This window comes from Erpetoichthys calabaricus, chromosome 1 (assembly GCF_900747795.2).
Source record: "Erpetoichthys calabaricus chromosome 1, fErpCal1.3, whole genome shotgun sequence".
Taxonomy (NCBI): domain Eukaryota; kingdom Metazoa; phylum Chordata; class Cladistia; order Polypteriformes; family Polypteridae; genus Erpetoichthys; species Erpetoichthys calabaricus.
In genome coordinates this window covers 289068411-289094372 of record NC_041394.2, presented here as the reverse complement: position 1 = coordinate 289094372, position 25962 = coordinate 289068411, and the positions used below count along the sequence as shown (strand labels likewise).

The 25962-nt window shown below is 37.0% G+C and overlaps 2 protein-coding genes across 3 annotated transcripts in view; one reads left to right on the top strand and one right to left on the bottom strand.

The window, feature by feature from the left end:
* The window catches only part of nr1h4 (nuclear receptor subfamily 1, group H, member 4), a 79959-nt gene extending 59959 nt beyond the window's left edge, over positions 1-20000 (bottom strand). Inside the window, exons 1-3 of one of the 2 annotated variants that reach the window (XM_028816365.2) lie at positions 19768-20000; positions 15725-15860; positions 5586-5951 (exon numbers count right to left, since the gene is read on the bottom strand). In XM_028816365.2, the coding sequence (XP_028672198.2) occupies positions 5586-5951; positions 15725-15821 (463 nt within the window). In that variant the 5' untranslated portion in view covers positions 15822-15860; positions 19768-20000. Of the gene's footprint in view, positions 1-5585; positions 5952-12336; positions 14207-15724; positions 15861-19767 lie in introns of those variants that run through there. The other variant, XM_028816374.2, reaches the window with a different exon arrangement.
* LOC127528026 (craniofacial development protein 2-like) overlaps positions 1-25962 on the top strand; it is a 1148403-nt gene that overhangs the window by 773203 nt on the left and 349238 nt on the right. The gene's annotated exons all lie outside the window — the stretch shown is intronic.

Here is a 25962-nt window from a genome sequence, read left to right as displayed (position 1 = left end):
GGACTCCGAGTTGTATTGGAAGTCTGATGTATATAGGCTGAACAGGGCCGGAGATCCTATATATATATATAGTATATCAATACTCCTGATACCTTATTCCAATTGTTCCATCCACACTGCACTCTGTGGTTTACCTTTGCATCTAATTTTCATATTGAGCTGCCATTGATCCTAAATAATAAATTGTATCCACTCTTTTCAATAGCTTTCCCTGCAGGCTAACTTTTGATCTTCATTCATCCTTTCATGTATGACCACTATGAAAAGTGAGGCAAGACTGTAGACAGTTCTAAAGAGAAATAAAGGGTTGTAAAAGGATGCAAGAAGAATGAGGGAAATATACACCTGGATGGGGGCTATTCCCACAGACTGCTAGTGGACAGCAGTAGTTTTTCTGTTCTATACTTAAGGGTCTCACAGTAGCTGCGCTGAAATGAAGTGCAAGAGTCTCTGTGGAAACAAAGGTGAACAGGACGTGCTTCCCATAAACTAAAGTGACACCAGATGTACTCCCAGGATTAGCTTTCTATACGCCTCTAATTTCTCAGACAGACAAGTTAGAAATCAGGGGAGTAGCAGGGATAAGAGCTCTACTGGAAAGAAGGAGGAGGAGGAGGAAGAAGAGGATGAGGGAGGCTATGAGGTAGAAAGGACTATGTATGATTTAGCCAGGAAGGTTTTTATAAGGCCCAAAGGGACATAGTGTTTGCTATTTTGCCCACATGATTGTGTTGTTTATATAACTCTCTTTTCTTCCATTGTGTTAATATGTTATTGTGTTCTCTCAATAAATACCCATCTTATCCGTTTATTGGACTATACTAGTATTGTATTGGGTTTGGAGTCACTTTAGAGCACCCACATTTGGCCACTGAACATAAAAATGTTTTAATAGCCCAATTTACCTTTTAATATACCTATTCATCTAATACTTCCAAAATTTTGTTAGACAAGATTTGACAGAAACCAAGATGCTAATTTAAAATACCCTTCCACATATCTACACTACTGTGTAAAGCAATATTTTTGAAAATTTGCAGGGATTTTACCTTTAATCAGTTTTTATTCATGTCCTATCTATCTTTATCAAGAACTGATTATAAAGTGACAACTTCGGCCATTCACAATTTAAAAAAAAATGCTGATAATACAAGGAATCTTCGGCTTGTCCTCATAGCTCATAGTATACAGTCAGGAGGTGTCTCTAATAGCTCTTCTCTATCACTAAATGCTTTGAATAGCTTTCTCTATCACTAAAATGCCTTTATTGTAATACTGAAGCCAAAAGTGCACACAATATTCAAGATTAAACCCCACTAGTGCAATAAAGTTTAGGAGTAACCTCCCTTGATTTGTATTTGACTCAGTGTGCTGCATACCTGACATCCCGTTAACCTTCTATATTGTGCGTGTACCCTGTGTAAATGTGAACATAATATCTTTTCACATAATGTACACTTTCTAACTTACTACACTTCTGCTCAAATCTGAAATTGTGTATGCTATTTTGTAAGGTGAATATGAGCCACTTAAGTAAATAATTTATTTTAACATATTAATTATATTTTATCTAAACAATCTGCATGAATTATAAAGAGCCTTGGTTCCAACTACTGACCTAGAGCAAGAGTCTGTACTCGTTTGCACACTGTGACCAGAATCCGTGCCTCTTATAGTTTAATGACTAACGTCCCATGTTGTATAATATAAAAACGTTTTTAAAAGTCAAGGCACAAAATATTTTTTTTCACTAAAATCAAACACTTGTGCTCCTTCTTCTTAAAACTCAAACATATTAGTGAAATGTGATCTCCAGCCACATACACCCAAGTTTACTGTCCATTTACACAACTCTACTGAACAGCTGCTTTTGTATCACTTTTCTTTTAAAATTACTCCCATAATACTAGGATGTTGTACCGTGTTAGCCATTATGAATGTAGTGAGAAGTCAAGCAAAGTGACACCTTTTATTGGCTGACGAAAAAGATTACAATATGCCAGCTTTCAATTGAACATCTTACATCTTGCCTGAAGAAGGGGCCTGAGTTGCCTTGAAAGCTTGCATATTGTAATCTTTCTAGTTAGCCAATAAAATGTGTCATTTTGCTTGACTTCTCACTAAATTACTTTCCATTAATTTATCTGTGATACATGATAGACACCTAGCCTAAAGTTACCAAAGGTCAGGTTGATCACCTGCTTGGTAACCAATTAAATTTCAGTGCTTAGTTGTTTCCCAGTGCAATGATTTCTGGAGAATAAATGTTAAGGATATGAACATGAAATCAACAGTTTATTTCAGCATTAAGTTAGGTTGTCAGACCTTTTTTATTCCTAGTAATCCTTAACACTCTAATATCCAAATGTTTTCTGATGTACGTTTTATTCTTTGTACCTATTTGAAAGTTGCTGACATCATTTCAGAAGGAAATGTAATAAAGGTAAGAATCAAGTATACTACATATACGGTTTCATTTTTTGTCTGTGTTTTTTCACTCTTGGTTCACCTGCTACTTGTCCATTCTCTTATTAGTAATTAGTAACTCCTAAGCAAAAGCACCTCTCCACATTACACAGGCCTCAAGGGGTAACCCCACATGAAAGCCAAAGCTTTAAAAAGACACTCCATATTTTCAATAGCAATGAATCTTTTCCCTCAATCCAAAAAAAAACCAACAAAAAAAAAACAAAGAAAAAGGATGCCAAAACATAGAGGTAAGATGCAATGCCTCAATGATTGAGCTAATAGCAGCACGCCTACATAATTAGGGGGTCCACCCCCCCTTGGCTCAACATAAAGATGTGAAAATAAGAAATGATAAAGTGATTTAGACAATTAAGGAACAAAAAAAAAAAACGGTTAAAAATGAATATATATTAAATGAAAAGTAATTGGAGAAGGTGGTTAACATAAACATGTTCATTAACAAAAGGAAATAAGTAATTTATAAGTAACTGAATATAATAGAAAACAGTTAACACAACTAAACCATGGACAATGCCCCAGGAGGAGCCTGATGGTAATATTATTCTCTAAATGCTTTTTAACCTTAATAATTTCTCTTGTAATGGTACTATACTGAGATACAATAAGTGTTCATGGACTATAAAGAGAATTATAAGATAACAAGGAGATGGTTAATTAAGAGGTGGTCAGGCATCACAAAAGGTCAAAACCAGGAAATCACAAATTACATCAGGCAACCAGAACCACAATGACAATATATTAGTCAGGAGTCAAAACAAAATGAAATCAACACAATGGCACAAACCTAGCATTAGGGCCTGCTTAGAAAAAAAAGCTAACATCATAAGAGAACTTTTTGTACATTGTGTATCCTCCAAAGGATAAGGCATGCCTTTACTGTCACATATTTTTAACATCACCTTTGTGATGTCAGTACAGTGATTGCAGTCACATAACAATTCTAACCTAAATAGTGTAAGCAAAGTGAAACAAAGCTAAATCAAACTGACAAATAAACCTCAGAAATAGAAACCTTACATTAAATAAACACAAACTACATAAATACTTATATTTAAAAATGTGCTAATATATCAGGTACAATATTTTCAATAGTTAATGTTATTGTTATTTTGATGTGCAAGATTCATCTGCCTTTTCTTTTCTCTTTACTCGACCACTGAGTTGGTGTGTTGGGTTTACTCTTGCTTAAATTCAAATTATGAATTTCTCCTGTATTGCATGAAATATGTATTACATCTATTCCATTATTAATGCTCAACCATCTCGATACTTAATTGCAGTTTTGTTGCATTTGTTCAAATTTTGGTGCTTTAATATTTAATTGACTAGTTTTTGTAGATCTAACTTGCCAAAACATTGTGAAAATTACTTTAAATAATACATGGTTATACAACAGATGTTAATATTTATAACTGTTTAGTGGCAAAAATGTGAATTTGTGCTATAATCTTTGCTTTCTATTTAACCATCTGTTTAATTGCCATGAAAGTGAGTATTTATGCCAGCTCTGGGGATGCCAGACCTCAGACTAAACTGATGAAGAAAGCCAGTCACATTGCACTACACTGGAGTCAGATGCAAGACAGTGGATGTTGGCAAAATTAAGGGTCGTCCAGGAGTATCTTTAGCTATCAACTCATTCCACCACAGCATGGCAGGAGGCACTACTGGGTATTTTTCATGTATAGCTATTAGTCTGTATAATAGGACTTTGTCCTATCATGCACATCTTCATTCTGCCCGCACACAATTGGTAAATTGGCATATAGATGGTATTTCATTAGAAACATCACACATTGAATGTACACTGTCTATTTTCTGTATGTAGATCCTAGTTTTGCATTGTTTGGGTTTGACTTTGTTTTTACAATTTGTTAGTTACAATTAATATTCAGTTTTTTTGCTGGACGAAGTGAATTTCCCCTCATGGAAGCTCCTATCTATCTATCTATCTATCTATCTATCTATCTATCTATCTATCTATCTATCTATCTATCTATCTATCTATCTATCTATCTATCTATCTATCTATCTATCTATCTATCTATCTACCGGCCTGTCTGCAGACTCACTGACAGATCCATATTAATTCATACTAGATTCATTTAGAGCTGTATATCAAACCTATCTGTACACCTATGGCAAGTGGAATGAACCTGAAGTGCTGAAAGAAAATTTCTTTAAATCCTAGGAGAAATCACAATCTCCACACAGACAATAAATCAAATGATACTAAGATCAAGGCTACAGTTTTATACTGATTTTTGAAAATATTTCAGTAAAGCTGTTACTAGTGATTTTTCTTACAAGCAGCATGGTGTTGGAATTAACTGATACAAACAGAGCCCACAAGATAGCCATTGGTGTTACTTCCATCTTGCCAGCATGCAGATGTCTGCATACTGACATCGATACCACCATGCAGCAGAGGTCATCTTGTGGTGACACGAGAAAAAATATAGCAATAGTTAAATAATTTGCAATTAAAGAAATATACAGTACAGAAGACTTGAGTAAGTTTTCATTACTTCAAGACTGTCTGCTGATAAAATGAATCTATGCTTTATATATGTATTTCTTACAATTAGCAGTAGGCAACAAACATTTGACTTGTATTAGGACTCCATTCTGTGCTACTTGTAAAAGCAGAGCGAGAAGACTGAAGAGTGTATTACAGCAGCCCACCAAACCCTGCAAACCTAGAGCGCAAAATATGTATGACCGACTTGCCTGTGAAGGATACAACATAATGGGGGCATGGAAGTCAACAGACAAATCCCTAGAACACTCCTCAGACAAACAAACCAATAAACAAAAATGTTTTTGTGTATTTACAATCAACTGAACCACGTTGTTGTTTAAAATGCAGTTCCATAGGAGTTACTGAATCTGCAAATATTATATTTCAACTATGATGTCAAAAGAGCAGTTGGCTTATTTTTGGTGTACTCTGTTGCAGTGCTCAGAAGTTATGAGCTGTTGTAGACATAAATCAGTTTGATTTTCAATGTACAGTATATATATATATTGAAATTATAACGATAACCACTCCTGCTTTCCCCATATAAATATAAAACAGAGACACCCATTCTTACCTTTGCATCCCTCGCATGTGAGTGCATTGTAATGGTACCCAGAGGCCTTATCTCCACAAACGACACACAGCTCTTCACCTTTTGTCCTTCCAGGATGAAGTCCCTGTCGTGACCTTTTTAAAACTGGCAAAATGCCATCTTCGAGCTCCTTCTCGTAGCTGTTTTCACAAGTTGCTTTTCTCAGTTCGTACATTGCAGAGGAAGAGTACCAGTCATCGGGATACTGAGGATAAAAATTATGGCTGGAGTAGTAAGGTGGTGACGAAATGGGTGGCTGTGCTGGAGAGTACTGAATGGTGGGATAGCTGGAGAATGGCAGTCCATCGGGATCTTGTAGAACTGGACTTCCTTGCTCTGCTAGCAAATCTAAAAACAACAAATGCAGTAAATACTCAGCACATAAAATAGACAAAATTCTCTTCATCTTCATTCAATTTTCTTAAATCATTCCATTCCTGGCCCGGTCACGTGCTGTGTAGAGATGGCATGTTCTTACTGTGTGAATTCTTCTATATAAATCATAGCCCACACTCACCCAAAATGAATGAAAGATGGTTTAAAAATGGATGGATGATTTGATACCTTTGTCAATAATGAGCAGAAGACAAAAATCATTTTAAAATAAACAATTAACAGCCCAACATATACTACCAAAGTAGTTCAAAGTAATAAATAGTGGCTTATTCATCCATCCATCACCTAACTTCTGTTAAAAATTTCAGTTTTGAGCACAAAGAAGCAACTTTAGACCAGTCCAACACATGGCACACAAACATACCCGCATTCGCTCTATATGGGGCCAGTTAAAAGCACCTTATATTAAAGCAAAGAAAAGAAGAAGGAGAATCAGAGGGAAAATACATAAACTGAAGACAAAGCAGAACTTCTGACCCGCTGGGGCAGACTAGACAAAAATGGGTCACTTTCATAACTTCACAGAGAGAGAGAAAGAGCTCTGCTTCTCATCTCCCATCTCTCACTCTCTCCCTGCCTTTACTTCTGCCATCACGTCCTCCCTGCTGGTCAGCCTTTCCCTCACACCTCCCAGTTTTACACTAAATTAAAAGTCTATTGAGTTATCTTTTACTTTATTACTTGCTCATCACTTTATTTTATTCAGCTGGAGAAAATCTAACGTGTCCAGTGTAATACAGAAGGAAAATAATGACTATGATTTTAGGATTAAAAGAAAGCAGACTTTTCATGCAAAGAACTGCTTCTTTAAAATTTTCAAGATTTTATTAATATATCCTTTATACAACAACACACAACATGCTGACTTATTGGGACTGTTGAATTCCTGAACACATACACAGACGGTTTGAACACATATATTAAGAATCTCCTATCTCCTAAAATGCTGTTATTTCCATGCATTATTTTAATGTTTTTCGTCACATGAGCACTTACCACTATTCACCAAGTTTACATTTTTTTTTGTCACATTGGGCAATAATGCAACAACATGTAATATAACTTGTATTCCTTAGAATGTGAAATATTCCTATGTGACGAGTAATTTTTTTATCGTCTTAGCTTGTCTATTAGGCGATCCACATATTTTGTCTGTTTATGCCGTCTATTATGTCTATCTGTTGTTGAATAACGTGCCGTGCACGTGTCTTTATCTTTATGTTCACACACTGAGCCTGGAGAAACGCAATTTTCTTCTGTTTTGCACTCCTTGTTGTATGGTTTGAATGACAATAAAGTAAATTCATTACATGTATCCAAATACATAGCTCTCCAAACAGAATGGGGATGGCATTGAAGATGAATTAGATATGAAGTATGATACGACTTATGAAATAAGTATTCTGTATTCTTTTGTAATGTAGTCTCAAAAACTAATAAAGGTGAAAAACATACATACAATTTAATCATGACAACATTATATCAGTTCAATAAGAATATACCCTGATCTTGTTAGTCATCTTGGGTTGAAGGTGCCTAATAATGTTGATTGTCCACTATTATGAACTTATTAAGATTTCAAATCCTTATATTTTTGACAAACTTAATTAGGTTTCATGAATACATATACATTGTCTTTTCTAATTACAGCAGCAATGAAAGATACTGAACTCACTAACCGCTGAGGTTAGTCTAATCACAATGTGGCGACGTTTTTGATAATTTCTGAAAAATGTATAAATATGCAAAACAAACATGTTTAGCTTGCCAAAATAGGAAAACATTTACGGTAAAAAAAAAAGCAGAAACGAAAAAGAAAAAGGGCCCCAACATCCTGTTTATAATAACTCAACATTTTATCTTGATTTGTGAGTAAAATAAATTTAGTACAAAACTAAACAAATTAGAAGCAAGAAAGATACCGCCTAAGTGAGCAAATAAAGCTTAGAAAAGAGAACATCGCAGTTCCTCAGCTGATTAGTACTGCTGCCTCAATGATCCAATATTCTGGGTTCAAATCCAGCACATGCTCATTGTCTGTGTGGAGTTTGCAGGTTCTCCCCTGCCCATTGGAGTTTTCTTCCCACACCCCTCGAAAACATCTACATTTTTTCAACTGGCAATTGCAAATTGGCCTTTGTGTGAGTGGAATGTTTCCTGACTTTCACTTGATTAGAGTTGTTTGGTAAAATTTGCCAAAGTGTTTTTTGCAGCAAATATGTTGTGTTCACCGGTGACCTTGTTCGCCAAATATTTTCCTGAAAATTCTATGTGCAACCAGTTTACTCGTATGGAAACGTTTCTTCCCAGACCTTTGTGATGTTTTGCAAGTCCGGACTTGTGAATACATTTAAACATTTAAACACAAAACAAGCACACAGAATGAAACTGAAAATGTGTATATTTGTCTTAAAGGTATTGTCTTTTTGTATGGACTTGTTTGTGACTTGTGTGTAACATGTGAGCCCACCCCTTTAATAATATTACCCAGGGTACTGTGTGGTTTCTGTAAACATTAAGAGGGGTAAATACATGTGCTTCAGTTTTGCAGTTATTTGGTAGTAGTAGCAATGAACAAGCAAAATTGTTAGGAAAAGAGGGAGGCACGGTGGCGCAGTAGGTAGCGCTGCTGCCTCGCAGTTGGGAGACCTGGGGACCTGGGTTCGCTTCCCGGGTCCTCCCTGCGTGGAGTTTGCATGTTCTCCCCATGTCTGTGTGAGTTTCCTCCCACAGTCCAAAGACATGCTGGTTAGGTGGATTGATGTTTCTAAATTGGCCCTAGTGTGTGCGTGGTGTGTGGGTGTGTTTGTGTGTGTCCTGCGGTGGGTTGGCACCCTGCCCAGGATTGGTTCCTGCCCTGTGTTGGCTGGGATTGGCTCCAGCTGACCCCCGTGACCCTGGAAAATGGATGGATGGTTAGGAAAAGAAAAAAAATACTAAACTGTATTCATCAGTTCAAGAGAGGTGAGTAACTGCATATGTTAGCGAATTCATGCTACTGTCTGAAAGAAATTTCACTGTTCTGATATTTAATTCTGTGACAGTGGTGCACTGTGATAGTGGTTAGCACTGCTGCCTCAAAGCCCAGGTCACATTTTTGGGGACAACAATTGGTCCAGCATAGTTGGCAAATCTAGATGAGAACAGGCCGTGAAATTTACCCTTAACAAGTTTCCATCTGTGTCCCCATGTTCTTGATGAACTCATTTTAAAATAACAGTCTCCATCCACTGTACTAATTCCCTTCATAATTTTAAACACTTCAATCATGTCACCTCTTAATCTTCTTTTACTTAAACTGTATAGGCTCTGTTCTTTTAATCTTTCCTCATAATTCATCCCCTGTAGCTCTGGAATCAGCCTACACTGCAAAAAATGAAATATAAGCAAGTGAAAAGTAATTATATCATGACATTAAATCTTGTTTGCCTTATTGTAAGAATTCATAGTCAAATAGTCATGATTTTTTAGCTTACTTTAAAAAATCTTGTCACGTAAACTGCTTACTGCATTGGCATTTTATATACTCCATTTTATATGCATTTTTTTTTTTGCATGGTAGTTGCTCTTCTCCGGACTTTTTCTAGTGCTGCTATGTCCTACTCCACCCATCGTGCTATATAACCTAACATTCTGTTTGCCTTCTTAATGGCTTCTGAACACTGTCTGGAGGTCGATAGTTTAGAGTCCACTATGACTCCTAAATCCTTCTCATAAGGTGTACTTTCGATTTTCCGACCGCCCATTGTGTTTTCAAACCTAACATTTTTACTTCCTATGTCTGAAGTACTAGGGTGTTGTACCGTGTTAGCCATTATGAATGTAGTGAGAAGTCAAGCAAAATGACACCTTTTATTGGCTAACTAAGAAGATTACAATATGCAAGCATTCGAGGCAACTCAGGCCCCTTCTTCAGGCAAGATGTAATCAATTGATTGAAGAAGGGGCCTGAGTTGCCTCGAAAGCTTGCATATTGTAATCTTCTTAGTTAGCCAATAAAAGGTGTCATTTTGCTTGCTTGACTTTTCCTTACTTCCTATGTGTAATACTTTACATTTGCTGACATTAAATTTCATCTGCCATAAAACTGCCCAGGCCTGCATGCTATCCAAGTCCTTCTGTAATGATATAACGGATTCCAAATTATTTGCCAAACCACCAATCTTGGTATTATCTGCAAATCCTAAGCCTAAAAGTGCAACAATTTTGTGCAACAATTTTATGTCACGTTTTTTGTCATGCTTTAATCGGGCTTATTTTAAAACCTACATATATATTTTTGGTATCATTCTTTTCAGAATTTATCAAACTTTAAGGTGATGTTGTTAGATTTTCAGATTCTTATTCTGTTTTTAAATTATAAACTGAAATATCAAGAAAGCTGTGTTTTTTTTTGTCAGTTAAAACAAATGGATCGTTTATTTAGTCTCTTATAAATACTCATCGAGCATGGTGTACCTCAGTTTAACAAGAATACTCCAATCGGTAAGAGAGTAAATATTTTATTCTCATTTCATGATTTTTACTCTGTTAAATAATAATAAATTTTTCTTTTACTTATTTATAGAATTTTGTGATTTTGACTTTTTTCTTTTGTACATTTACAGATTTTACTAATATTCTGGCTGCAACTGGTGGTTATATATAGAAGTGACAATCTGTGATACTGTTTGCATATTTGTAGCTAGAGATGCACAAAAGGAGAAAATGGGTTGCGTATTTTTATTCCTAAGCTTTTGACAACCTATCAGGTGTCATCGTCAGAGGAAAATGATTAGACATACAGGAATCAAAGGCAATATATAGCAGGTGGAGGGGAGGGGGGTTGTCAGTTGGGGTGGATTAATAAGGTGGGGTTTGGAAGGTTTTGGTCATAAAGTCTTTTTTATTATTTGATGTTCTTCTTTTTAAGCCTGCATAATCTGGGTTCAAGTTCAAGTGTCTGTTAATGGTATTTTCGTTAGAGAGCCAGAATTTAGCCAGTTCTCTGGGCACTCTTTGTATTGGCTCTGAATTTTACTGAATACAAAGACATGGAGTCTTAATGGATCCTGTTCAAGACCTTAGTAGTTGAAGCAGCTAAATGGACCTGCTGCCTGAAGTTGTCTGTTATGCCAGCTGCAAGTATGCACAGTAAAGGAGTGGAATGCTATGAGTCATTAATTAGAAAGTTTTAGACACTGTGAACAAAAGACTGTTCAATATACATACATACATATACATATATAGTAACCACAAGGGGGGTGCAACTGTGTCCCAAACCACAGGCACAATGTCACCTAACACAATTCCATGTTCAAATAAAGGATTATATCTATCACCAGCACCTTCTCCAGTGAACATGGTCAACAATACACACATTTACAAATGAAATGCTCCTTTCTCTCTGTCCAACTTCCTGGTGAATTGTGCCCACTGCCCCAAAACTCTGATTCCCTGAGGTGAAGTGTCTGGCTAAGCCTGTACCAGGAATGCTTCCAGTGTCACAGCGTTGGGTTGATTTCAAACTATCTTAGATGGGTAGCACAGCTAGTACTGTATATACATTTAGGTCCATAAATATTTGGACAGAGACAACTTTTTTCTAATTTTGGTTCTGTACATTATCACAATGAATTTTAAATGTAACAACTCAGATGCAGTTGAAGTGCAGACTTTCAGCTTTAATTCAGTGGGGTGAACAAAACGATTGCATAAAAATGTGAGGCAACTAAAGCATTTTTTTAACACAATCCCTTCATTTCAGAGACAACAAGGGCTAAGTATTAATAGAAAAACTTTAAATGTGACCAATTCGTATAAAAAAAACAAGTGTGCTTGGAAATTGATTACAATGTTTTGAACGTTACCAGTCTTTTCTGTATATCAGCATTTACCACTGCAAGGTAACACACTTAAAATAACCAGAAAGATAGCACAAGCAATGACATGAATTTGAAAAGTAATTTAACACAAAATAAATGAGAGGTGAATGCTTAGACACCGTCTAGAGTTTGGTAATTTCCTAATTTCCATTATTTTAGAATAAAACGCAGTGAACAGAATATATGTAGAAGTCGATTACCACAAAACAGTGCACAGTTTTGGCAAGAATGAAACATGGAAAAACATAACTTCAAAAATACCTGCTTGCTTAAATCAGAGCTTAGCCCCTTTATTGACACTCAAACCACAGTCTATGACTGACACACAGAAAAGCCCACCATTGGAATATGGCAGCACATTCTGGGACTGAGAAATTCATTACTTCATAAATCCTGACCCTTTTAAACACGATTTTTCCTTTCATTTTTTGTTCCTATCAAAGCACTCAGTTAGATTAACCAATGGGACTTACCGCCTGCTGCTGGTTTCACCATTTCCATGACAGATTAAGACGCTCTCTCTTGGCACCTTGTGATGAGCCTCACTAAATTCTGACTTCTTTAAAGAAGGAATAGCTGTTGGCCATGCTCATTGATAAGTTATTAACACGCCTGAGCCTGTGCATTACATATTGCCTACCTTTGTTTAGTACTTTAGCAGGCGTGTGATGAGATCAAAGGTTGCTGTGATTACTTATTAACTCTAACAAATTCTTGGTATACTACTGTACATCAGCATGTCTACCACTGTGCAGGCCACATTTACAAATTTGCTGGCAATTATGCTAGTTATATTCTGACTTAAACTAATGCTGTAATATTCTCACCAAAAACACACTTTTCAGCCTAATACTGTATACTTACTTTAAAAACATTAAAATGATTAAGATATAACAGTAAAGTAATGTTAAGTAAATATTTGATGAATGTAAAAGTGACAGAATTAATTACAATATTACTTGCAAGTCATAAATCTATCATTAAAGAATATGAAAAGGTCAGCAGAGTAAATAAATTACAGCATACTAATATGTACAGAGAAAACTACCATGCAGACAGGGATTTTTAAAAAATATACAAATTTCAGTACCACCAAAGAACTTATGAAAGAAAAATCATCAACCTTTTTTGAAAGTCCAAGCAAAACTGCCCAAAATATTATTGCTCTCACACACTCTGACATCAGTTTTCATCAGTACGTCTGGCTACTTTTAGAGTTGTGGGATGTAAGTGATTGACACACAAACATGCAGTTGGCATTAAATATTTACCACTCAAAACATTCATTAGTCCTATGCAGTCTGAGAAGAATTAAGTGAAAAAAAATCATCCATTCATTTTCCAGGCTTACTTACTTTGACTCAAAGTTGCAAGGAGACAGCAAAGGAATCAACCCTGGTCTGCGTGCCAGGACTTTGTTAATCCTACTCACTGTGGGCCAATTTAGAGTGAACACTCAGCTTAAGCTGCACATCTACAAAAGCACACCATCAATGTTTAGGAACGAACACACCTAGGGACAGAGCTCCACAGATCAGCAGCCTTAAAGCTACAGTAGCATCCACTGAAATGTTATTCTGGGGAGGAGATATGAACCAAAGTCTCGAATGCTCATTTCTGTTCAAAGTTTGATTTTCATGACAATCTACTGCAACCGCTGTCACATGGTTTGAGTCCTACCTCTTGGACATGATATCAGGAGTGCACTAGGCAAGCACGGGGGTGCCACAAGGATCAGTGGAGGGTTCTCTCCTCTTCTTCTTGTACACCACCTCACTAAGCCCTACCTCCTTGTCCCACGGTTTCTGAGATCAGTGCTATGCTAATGATACACAGCAGTACCTGTCATTCCCTTCATAGGGTTTACACAGTATCAGCAAGAATCTCTGCATGTCACATTGATGTTACAACCTGGATAAATTAACTCCATCTTCTGGGTGGCCTGGCAAAGACCGTCTTGTTATCCGAGCTCACCTGTTTATTCAGTTCCCCAGCTGACCTTTGGGTATGGCCTTATACCTTAAGTTTGTGAGAAGTATTTGACCAGGAAAAGTTTATGCAGAAGGAAGACTGCAAAGGCATATCAGGGAACAGACAAGGGTCAGAACTAGTAATGGCAATATTGTTTGTCAGTACCAGAGGGCAAAAGCAAAATCAAAACTCCCTCAATCCAAAGATAGGATAATGAAGCAAAGGTGCAACTAGTAGCTAGGCAGCAACAAGAGGCGTTGTAAAAACAACATGACAGTGGCCATGTAGAAACTACCAAAACAATGGTAATTCAAAAATAAAAAAATAAATCAAAACACTAAATATAAATGCTGAAAAGGAAATCATCCCATCATGACAGGTACTATGTTCGGGTTGTGGTGCATAAATCTCTTATTAAACCAGGAAAGTATTTTCATGGGTAATGTGGTGCGCACACAAGCAGTGGTCTACTGAGTGGTTGAACAACGTCATCTGATCACCATCATGTTGTTCTGGACAAGTGGATGACTACATGCATGCACACTAATAGAACAGCGGAATGCTTGTTTTGTCAGCTCATCTGTTCTTTGCTTCGCTTTTTTTCTTTCAGTACAGTACTCATTAGGGTTTAGTTTATTTAAGGAGGTGCTTACCATCAATGAGCAGAGTTAGCTGTGTGAAGAAGGTCTGTGCAGATTCATCTAAATCAGGGGTCCCCAACTCCAGTCTTAGAGGGCCCTTCATTCTAACCCTTTTCTTAATGAGTGACCTGTTTTTGCTGCTAATTAACTTCTTTTGAATTCATTTTAACTGACCTGCTCTTGAAGAATCAGACCCCTTAATTGTTTCTTTATCCTTATTTAGCAGCCAAACAATAATGAGATACAAAATGAGCCAAAACATGACTAGCAAACTGTTTCCATCATGCAATATCTGAAAATAAAGAAAGATGAAGTTCTCAGGAATGTTGATCTGCTCAGGTCCCTAAAACATTTTTACAGCTCTCTTAGAAAAGAGAAAATCAACAATTTCGGAAATGTGTGCTATTGCACAAAGAGAGCAGCAACAAGCCATGGAATTAAAGAACTGTTTAATTAAGCAACTGGTTAGAGTGAAATTGGTTGGAGTTTGTGGCCCTGACTTAGTTGGTCTTCTGTTGGCTCACCCACTTCACATTTCAATTCTGTTTAAGTAGTACTAGGGTGTTGTACCGTGTTAGCCATTATGAATGTAGAGAAAAGATTGATTACATCTTGCCTGAAGAAGGGGCCTGAGTTGCCTCGAAAGCTTGCATATTGTAATCTTTCTAGTTAGCCAATAAATTCTGTTTAAGGAAACCAATGAAGCAATTCAGAGGAACAATGAAGGAATTCAGGGGAACAAATCTCAAAAAACAAGTCAACTAGCAGCAAAAACAGTGCAATAATTAAGAAAAGGGTTAGAATGAAAAGCTGAAGCCACTGGGGCCCTTCAGAACCAGAGTTGGGGACCCCTGATCTAGAGCTACCATTTTTTGAAATCCCTTAGCCAGGTTTGCATTTGGACTGATCAGAACATTCATCACCAGATACTGCCTACTTGTTGTGACCATTGCAGCTGATGAGTATCAGACACAAAGGTCAAGAGAGCTTCAGCATAGTTTTGGATCCAGCTGATAGTATAACATGTTGGTGCCAACCAGATGATATTTATAAAAGCATTAAATAAATAAGATTGTGCTTCTGTATTCTCAAGCATTTGCAGTATTTGGAATAATATGGGTCAGGTCAACTAGGGTCATTAATGTGACACAATGGATAACCCATCAAAGTTCAATCGTGATATTTAGCTAGTGTTTAATAACAGGTTGGCACTTTACACACAAACTTCCAAGAAAACTGAGTTTCTTACCAAAATACTGTGAATTTTCCGGCAAAGGAAATGCTTCATTTACTGGCATCTGTAAGTGCCCATCCACATTTATATCTGACCCCATCCACTCATTCATTCAGATTTCTTGGGCAGGTCAAACAGCGAAGTCTCTATCCTGCAAAACACACAATGAAAAAGTCAATACCGGTATTTAGATATCAACAGAGACAGACGTGCAGGAAAAGACTTCTACAACAATCTGAAAAGCCCCAATGTCTGGATTATAAATTCTTGGTCATAAACAAACTTGTTTTATGGAGGCTAAATGAGTGTTTTGAACAAAATGCTTTGCCGTCTGAACGATGATTATGTTGAAATACACTGTCTTCCAAAATAAAATTTCAAACATTTTACTAAAAGTAACATTTATTTTCCATAAATTTTCCATCTCGCAGAAGATGTATTTTCCTCTCCTTTATTGCCACTTACACATAAGAAGTGTGCAGATCGCTGGAGTTTTTACCTGGCCGGGATGCCTGGAGAGACCGGAAAGGGACTTAAACAGCATCTGGGTCACGAGAGGGCTGCTGCCCTGGACTAGGAGAGGACCATGGGAGAAGAGTAAAGGGGATTTAACTCACTGGGACCTGTGGCCTCTGCCAGGGGGCGCCTCAAGCCTCGTAGGACCTGGAGAATTGTCACTTTCGCCACACCAGGCAAGATGGCGGATGAACCTGCCAGGGACTCCCGGAGTGCTTAATTTAGATCATTTCCACTGTTGGTACACAGACATTGTAAAAAAACTGAACCAGCAATCTATTCCCATGTTTATGCCCTCTGAGAATAACAGAAATATAAACTTCAGAATTTTGTGAATACTCTTGCAAGTGGTGCTGTCAGTGGGGCAATTTTGCTATACCTTTCTTGCCTTAATTTACAGGTTGTAACATCACGCTGACTTCTCACCTGGTTTCATTATATGAAAAAGTGCTTTCACCTCACAGATCCAGAATCCTGAGTTTGAACGATATAGCCATGTCTGTGTGGGTTTTCCTTCATCATCCCCAAAGATGCAAAGATATGATGGTGGTTAGGTTGCTTGATAATTCTAAATTGACCCTGTGTGTGTGCATGCAATGAACTGATGCCCGGTCCAGGCTTGGTCCTGCCTTCTGTCTTATGCTACAGGGGTTGTCTGTGACCCCCGGGACCCTAAAATAGATTAAGCAGGTTTATACATTTTATGGTAGGTAGAAACATCATTTTGAATTGTGCTACATTAAGAGTGATGGCACACCTACATTATGTGTGTCTGCCGCATTTATTTTAGTTAAAAAAAAACAGAGCAAACCTTTAATTGTTTTTTATGCTGATCAAGCAATAAATTGAGTGCAACCTTGGGTTTGTACAAGAAGACATACAGGAATTGCATGTAAAGAGAAAAAAGTGAGAAGATGAGATGTCGCAAAAAATAAACCAGAAAACTACTACAGCATGGGACTGCAGCCTTGCTGCTCAGCACTGCTTACATATTTCTGGTAGACAGAAAGGTAAAAGCATTGGAAGTAGTGGTGGAAAGGCTGATGCTAGCCAGACAGCCTGTAATTGATAAGATGGTGTATCGTTTTTCATTATGTTAATTTCTAGTATGACTGAAAAAGATATTTACTGATCATTGACATGACAGCTTAAACACTTGTATGCTTCCAAGTCTAATTGCCAGCTAAATTAGTGATGTTGCTAAATTATTTTTATTGGGATCTATTGTCTACTTCTTTTAATTGTTATTAGTATCAGTGTTACAGGCCAAACCCGATTTTAGGACAAACTAGTCCAGTTTGTCTGAAGTGCGATAGGATAAATTGGTTTGGCCAAGGAAAGTGTAATTGCAGGCCAAAGTAGTTTAGATTAGAACAAATCCCTTAAGTGCCTTTCATATCTATCTATCTATCTATCTATCTATCTATCTATCTATCTATCTATCTATCTATCTATCTATCTATCTATCTATCTATCTATCTATCTATCTATCTAGCATATAGTGTCTTTCATATCTATCTATCTATCTATCTATCTATCTATCTATCTATCTATCTATCATATAGTGTCTTTCATGTCTATCTATCTATCTATCTATCTATCTATCTATCTATCTATCTATCTATCTATCTATCTATCTATCTATCTATCTATCTATCATATAGTGTCTTTCATGTCTATCTATCTATCTATCTATCTATCTATCTATCTATCTATCTATCTATCTATCTATCTATCTATCTATCTATCTATCTATCTATCTATCTATCTATCTATCATATAGTGTCTTTCATATCTATCTATCTATCTATCTATCTATCTATCTATCTATCTATCTATCTATCTATCTATCTATCTATCTATCTATCTATTTATCATATAGTGTCTTTCATGTCTATCTATCTATCTATCTATCTATCTATCTATCTATCTATCTATCTATCTATCTATCTATCATATAGTGTCTTTCATGTCTGTCTATCTATCTATCTATCTATCTATCTATCTATCTATCTATCTATCTATCATATAGTGTCTTTCATGTCTGTCTATCTATCTATCTATCTATCTATCTATCTATCTATCTATCTATCTATCTATCTATCTATCTATCTATCTATCTATCTATCTATCTATCTATCTATCATTTAGTCACTACAAAACCTCAGAATGTAACCTTGGCCAATACCACTTCTTTCATCCAGTTCCAGAGGAAGACAAGTCAAAAGTCCAGTTGTAATTTATTTATTTCCATTGCACACTAGATGCCCCCCTCCCACCACCACTACCCCACATTCACACACCCTGATTAAATCAAACTTTAAAACAACAGAGGATGGGATACTTGATGGCCTTTGTGATTGCTTTTCGTTTAATGGACTGTCCTCTGTGACTTTTAATCTTTGCACTGTACATACTGTGCTGTCTGTCTTCCACATGCTGCTTCTAGGATGTGTGATCATGTATAACAGGCTTTACTCTCTTTCTCACTGTCTTACATATTCCCTTTCAGGGTGAACACTGTCACTGAATGCTAAGTGTCAGTTGTACCTACAGAAGATCACGGAGGCGTTAAAAAAGATGTGATTGCAATTTATTCCAGATTCCCACCCATGGATTTGCCACAGCAGGATGATACCTAAAGACTTTTTCCAAATATATGTTGCTTCTCTCTGCGGTGGGTTGGCACCCTGCCCAGGATTGTTTCCTGCCTTGTGCCCTGTGTTGGCTGGGATGGATGTTGCTTCTCTCAAATTGGAAATTTCAAAAATATTGCAGGATGAGTGTCTCAAAATACAGGGAAAACTGAAAACTGAGTGAGACAAAGTAATGCTTTAAATAATTGGGCAGCATGTGGGTACACTGCTGCCTCCCAGATCAAATATCTGTGTGGAGTCTGAAAAGTCTCCCTGTGTTTCTGTTATTTTTCTTTGTTATAAGAACTTCACTTTTCCATCCATGCCTAAGACATACATTTTGGGTAACTGGCGAATCTCAACTGTCCCTGTGTGGGTCTAAGTGTGTGGGCGCCCTGAAAACCCGAACTGGATTAAGTGGGTTTTTATGTATTAAACAGTCAAAGGCAGATAAAACAAGATATATAACATTTACCAAACTCAATCAGAGCAGCTCGTAGAACTAAAGTAGAACAAAACATTCTATGACACGTTGCAGCGGCACAGTGTAAAAACTGAAAAGGAGCGCTTGCCACCTCTAAAGATGAAGCCAGCCTTTTCAGTTTCCATTTAACAACAAAAATTAAAAACTTAAATCAATCTGCCATTTATTATTTTATATGATAACAAAACATATTCCACAAAAAGCTGTATTTCTGAAAACCAAACTTATCAACTAAAGCTTTAATTCATGCCTTTATATAATCAAGTGATTTTCCCTCTGTTATTCCCTATCACCCTGCTTACTTTGGACAACGTCCAAGTTCTAATTATCCTTTAATAGCCTAATTCTGTTTTTTACAACTATTTCACCACATGCCTTTTAAAAGCTTTTCCTTCTTCACAAAATGCCCCGCTGTTGCCTACCTGTTCAGCGCCAGTCCGCACGCTCAGCTTACTTTTGCTGTCCTCAGAGGAGATGTCGCTTTTCTCCCTGTAATTATTTTGTGTAATTTTTGTAGAAATTCACTTCAGCCTCTGAATGTAATCCTTTTTCAACTGTCATGTATGTCCAGAGTCAAACAGCAGAAGAAAGAGGCCACTGGTTAATTATTAAACAAAACTATCATTTCCATAATGAGATTGGAAAATTTGGCAACACCTCCAGATTTTGTCAGAAGGGCACGACAAAGACCTCGGCGTTTCACAAGCTGCCATGATACTGACAAATTGTTAGATTTAGCTAATCAAACACTGTGTTGGCGCCATTCCATTTGGAGTTTATTAAACAAAACTGTGGTGCCTGTCTGTCTTTAACACTGGGATTATCCAGACTTTTCAGTGCCTTTGGTTTATTTTCAGTATGTTGTCCCTCAGCATTCAAGCAATTAGCTAATCGGACCTCATTCTATGTAGTGCCATTAAGATGCTGTGTAGAGCTAACAAGATTACAAAACGGTATTCATTCACACGTATTTTATAGTCAACATTCCACTACTCAGCAGTCTGTTGCTCTTCTTTCTTAAGGAGTGTCCAAAGGGAGACTGACCAAAAAATCTGATTCAACAATTGCCTTGTTCTGCCCCCATCCAGAAGTTCGTTTATGTGCCAGCCTGTTGTTGACTACAGCAGGCCTCCTGTCCACCTGCCCATAGCATGCTGCTTCACTGTTACATGGAACAAGAGTCAAAGTCATGCTCATTGGCACTAAGACTCAACTTAAGAACACAACCTTCTTTTCAATCATTCTTAGTGATGTTGTCATCAGACCTTCTTCTTCTTCTGTATGGAAACTTGGAGTCATTTTTGATTTCTGCCTTTCTTATTCCACCCACATAAATCATATTAAGAAACTTTATTACTTCCCCCTTTTTAATTTATCCTGTGTTCTCTCATTCCTCTCCTATTCTAATGCTGAAAACATGTCCATGCTTTCATTACATCCCACAAAGACTACTCTAACTCCACACTGGCAATCTGTTATCACCGCTTCAGTTGGTTCAGAACTCTGCTGTGAGAATCCTTACACAGACCCGCAACAGCAAACACAAAACAAAACAAAATCCTGTTCCACCTTCATTGGCTCCCTATGTCAGGAAAGAATATAAAATTCTATTACTGACCTATAGCCCTAGGGTTTTTTACCGTTTTAGCCATTATGAATGTAGTGAGAAGTCAAGCAAAATGTCACCTTTTATTGGCTAAACTAAAAAGATTACAATATGCCAGCTTTTGAGGCAACTCAGGCAATAAGAAGGGGTCTGAGTTGCATAAAAAGCTTGCATATTGTAATCGTTTTAGATAGCCAATAAAAGGTGACATTTTGCTTGACTTCTCACTACTATTACTGACCTATAAAGCATTAAAAGGGCCTTGTACTGGACTACATCAGTAACCTCCTTCGTCACTACAGTGTATGCTCTTCTTGTCCACTAAGGTCTACCGATTTTGGCAAACTCATCATGCCCCAAACTAACCTGCACTCTATGGGTGACAGGGCCTTCAGCTTTATAGCACCCAGACTTTGGAATGACCTCCCGAAATGAATTAGATCAGCTGACTCCATTCATTCTTGTAAAACTCACTTGCTCAGGAAGTCAATTAACTTACCTTGACATTCTGGGCCTTGTTTCAGTTGATGCTCTCTGTCCAGGTGCTCAGAATGACTTGCTTGTATCACAAATTATTTAATTTGTTCTGGGTTTTCTTGTAGTGTTTTGTATTTTATTCTGGTTTATTGTCTCTTATTCTAATTCACAGGTTTGTGTTTCCTGTGTTTATCTTTATTTAGTGTTTTATGTGGATGTTATTTTGTATTTCCGTGTTGGTCATTTTGAATTTTTGTGAAGTTCTTTGAGCGTGAGAATGGTGCTATGCAAATAAAACATATTATTGTTATTATTATTATTATTATATGCTCTCTGCAGTGTTACTTTCTCTCTATCAACTGTGACACAATTGTTACGGCTGCTTCCTCACAGTAATAGAAGACAAGGTCAAATTCTGCATTCCTATATTTCGGACATTTTATCACCAGACACACTTCATCATAAATTCAGATCATTAAACACCAGCTTGCTCCATATTCTGATGTACAATTAGCAACAGAAATACTTCAGACTACTGCTACTGAACATTTCAAACAGTTAAATAAAAAATAAAACTTTTTAATTTGGCCTTTTCTTAATTTGGAATACATCTATTATTGTGGATTATTAAAAAATCACATAATTTAAGTTTAATCATTGTTGTAAAAGGTGTGTGTGGCTGTCTTTATAGAATACACCTGTTTACAGTTCTTTTGATTCATATTTAAAATTTTCCGGTACTTATTATTATTATTTTTGCTTTTTCTTTCTGGCATCCTTTTGTAGCATTCTGTGTCACCCCCACCTGGCATAAGTGCTCTGTCAATGCCTTTGATGATGCTAGAAGATACTGTATGTAGAAGATCGTGCGAGGACGAAACTTGCAGAACCATATCCTCCACACCAAGTGCTTGTGCATGCACACACAAAACTGGGATAAGGTAAGTAACCAGGCAAAAACATGGTTTCTTATAGAATTCTCTTTTGGTAAAACTCAACAACAATAGTCAGTCATTGTCCAACCCGCAATATCCAAACACAGGGTCACGGGGGTCTGCTGGAGTCAATCCCAGCCAGCACAGGGCACAAGGCAGGAACAAACCATGGGCAGGGCGCCAACCCACCACAGGACACACACACATACCAAGCACACACTAGGGACAATTTAGGATCACCAATGCACCTAGCATGCATGTCTTTGGACTATGGGAGGAAACCGATGCTGATACGGGGAGAACATGCAAACTCCACGCAGGGAGGACCCGGGAAGCGAACCCAGGTCTCCTTACTGTGAGGTATCAGCGCTGCCACTGTGCCACCCAACAGCAACAATAGTAAACTACAAAATAAATGAATGAATGAATGTTATCATGGACCGCCATGGATCTGAAAAACAAGTATGGAGTTTGCATTTCATGAGCAGAGTGGGGAATGTTACTTTTTTATATATCTTACTTACCTTACTCATTACTTGCAAACGTTTCGACAACGTAAGATGAAATGGGCACGAGTTTGTGTCAGCAGTGTATGAAGAACAAATGATAAGTAACGAAGAAGTTGTTTTGTAATGATTGTAGTCAGCTTTACTCATTACTATACAGGCTTGTACTGTTAGTTGATGAATTTTCCAGGCCTATAGTATAATATTGAATGATGAATGTTCCAGTACAATATGGAATAGTAATAAGTATAAGCACCACAAACCTGATATAGGTGTATTGAATGAATGCGTAATTGAATCAGAATGCGTAATTAGGCCTTGAGCTGTAGTCGAAATCACTTTTCAGGCCTCTAGAGCTTTAATCAAAGTCGTCTTTCTCTTTGAATTTTTGCGGCCGTAAATCCGCCACCTGCCGCGATGTTGGGGTTGGATGTCGGTCTCGTAAGGTTTTTCGGACGTGCACAGACGGCGACTGCGCATTAGGCTTCGGACAGACGTGAGTGAGTGAGTGAGTGAGTGAGTGAGTGAGTGAGTGAGTGAGTGAGTGAGTGAGTGAGTGAGTGAGTGAGTGAGTGAGTGAGTGAGTGAGTGAGTGAGTGAGTGAGTGAGTGAGTGAGGAGGCAGGCGAATTATGTATTAAGATAAGTACTTATTATAAAAAATACAATACATTATAAACAATGTGTTACTTTTTCTTGTTATGCATGAAAAACTGTATATTTGACTGGCCACAATAACAAAAAGCCCATTTTTGAACCTTCATGAAACTGACCAGAAACAAAGACAAACATGCTAATTTTCTTGTATTTTATAAATATGCTTAGTGTTTCATGTGCTGTGAAGTAAATAGCATCCATCCACCTTTAATGTCCTGGTGTGATCCCCAAAGATTCACAATATGAACTCTGGTCAATGCATCACATATCTATAGCAAATCACTGGATTAAAATAAACTGACGCTTTGTGTATTTGTTTCTGTTACTGGATTGCATGCAGCACACTCTTTTCTACTTGGCTGAGCAATTGAGATCTGCAAAGATGTGGTCCATTAGTATGTGTGCTTCTTGTCATATTGCCAATAATAATAATGCAGGTATTTTTGTTTCAGCAAAATAAGTATTGCATTAGGTTATTTATTACTTTAAAAAGTAATTGGACTACATTGCACACGTTTTTAACTGTTACCCCAGAACTGCTCCTGAAATTGTGCTACTGAGCTTTGCACTGTACTGTACATTCAACTCGTTAACATACATTTATCATTTTTGGAAATATTGAGACTGAAAAACTGAGTGGCTTTCAATCTCAGACCTGGGGAACCTTTGTAACTGCAGGTTTTTATCACAGGCTGTTGTGCAATTTGTTCCTTTTTCTTTTCTTCTGTATTTAGAAATGGTAGCAATATGAGATTTACATTCTTAAGAAATGCACAATTATCTGTGTTTTTGCTATAGTTTTAAGTGTTTACCTCATTGTCATTTCCCGTTAATTCATTTTTTTCATGGAATTTGTCCCCTTAATTATATCTGAATAATGACAAATAATAATGTGTGGAGTAGAAACCCGAATAAACAACATAGACTTCTAAAAGGCTGCAGCTGCTTCAGTGTCAGACTCAGTAGCATAGTGACTAGGAAGAAGCAGTCCAGATCAGCATTAAACATGGAAATGCAAAATGAAGGTCACAAAGATGACGATAAGAATCTTAAAAACCAAGATAAAAAAACACTAAATTATCTCAATGTAGCACATATAAATGTCTGCTACATGTCAATAAAATTTAGCACACCCATCTTTAAATTTCTGGTGTGAAGTCATTCTTTATTCTGTGTTGTTTAAATTTCTACCTTAACGTTTAAGATGATGGTGCACAGAATTATTGCACATTATGTGAACACTGGGTCAATTCCAAGCACAGAACACATCAGTGAAGGAGTTCTACTCTGTGTCTAGACCATTTGCTAGTTTATTTGACTTTGCCTTTTGCTTTGCATCCCTGAGTCCATTCTATTAGTAGACTTTGACTTTCATGGTTCACTGTGCTTCCTCCATTCTTCTCAATGGATCCTTGGGTTGAGTCTGTCCCCTTGAGTATCCAATCTCCTTTTTGGGGTGTGTCTCTTGTGACAAACATTTAGTGTCCTCCAAAAAAGGCAACAGGACCAGCTGTGAGGGGTGTCAAGTTTTCAGTCCCCTTCCTAAGGTGCAGTCCTGTATTCCCAATACCCATCACACAAGAAGCAACCGGTAACTACTGTATGAATATTACATTACATACTGCATATGTAAGTAATTACACTAAATTTCTTATGCCAAAATGAAAGAATGTAAATACTGAATGAGGTAAAAGTTGTATATTTGTTTCTTTCATTTTAGAAATTGTAGAGAATAGCAAAATACGTAACACTTAAGGACAACTGGAGGTTCTTGCACATTTTTTTTGTTAAGAGTTGTTTCCCTAAATTCTTCATTGTCAGTAGACAGAGTCTCTTGCCAAATGACTGATTTTTTCCTTCATAACTTAGTTCACTCATTTTTCACATTCCAGTTAACTTTTAATTTTCTTCTTTAATGCTTTCAAAATCTTTCCCATTTTACTTTCTAAGTTAATTCCTGAAATGTTTAATTTTTCCTTCTGAACCTTTGTTCCCCTATTGCATACATTTCCCCAGTTACCACTCAGTAAAATTGGATCCTGAGGCACCACAAAACCTTTTGACATGAGTTAGTTTTTTCAAATTGATGTTGTACCTTAAGAAATTACAACCACCTCATTTATGCCATATATGCTATGATTTTGACCTTTTTTCTGTTTGCTATTTCCTAATCTTTGTTGAGTTGGTCTTAAAGAGGCTCAAAACATAGTGTAAAGAGAGTGGCTGGTAGTGGATATGATTATCTTACTGCTTTTCTAGTCTAACTTTCCCTAGAGAGATGTCTATTGATTTTAATTTTACTTGTTTTGCTTTCATAACAACACTTAATCCATAAAGTCATTTGCTTTAGATATTCCATAATCTTCAAGGTTTCCTCTATGTAGTCATGATCTAAAGCATCAGGAGCTTTTTCAAACCTAGATTTAAAATTACAATT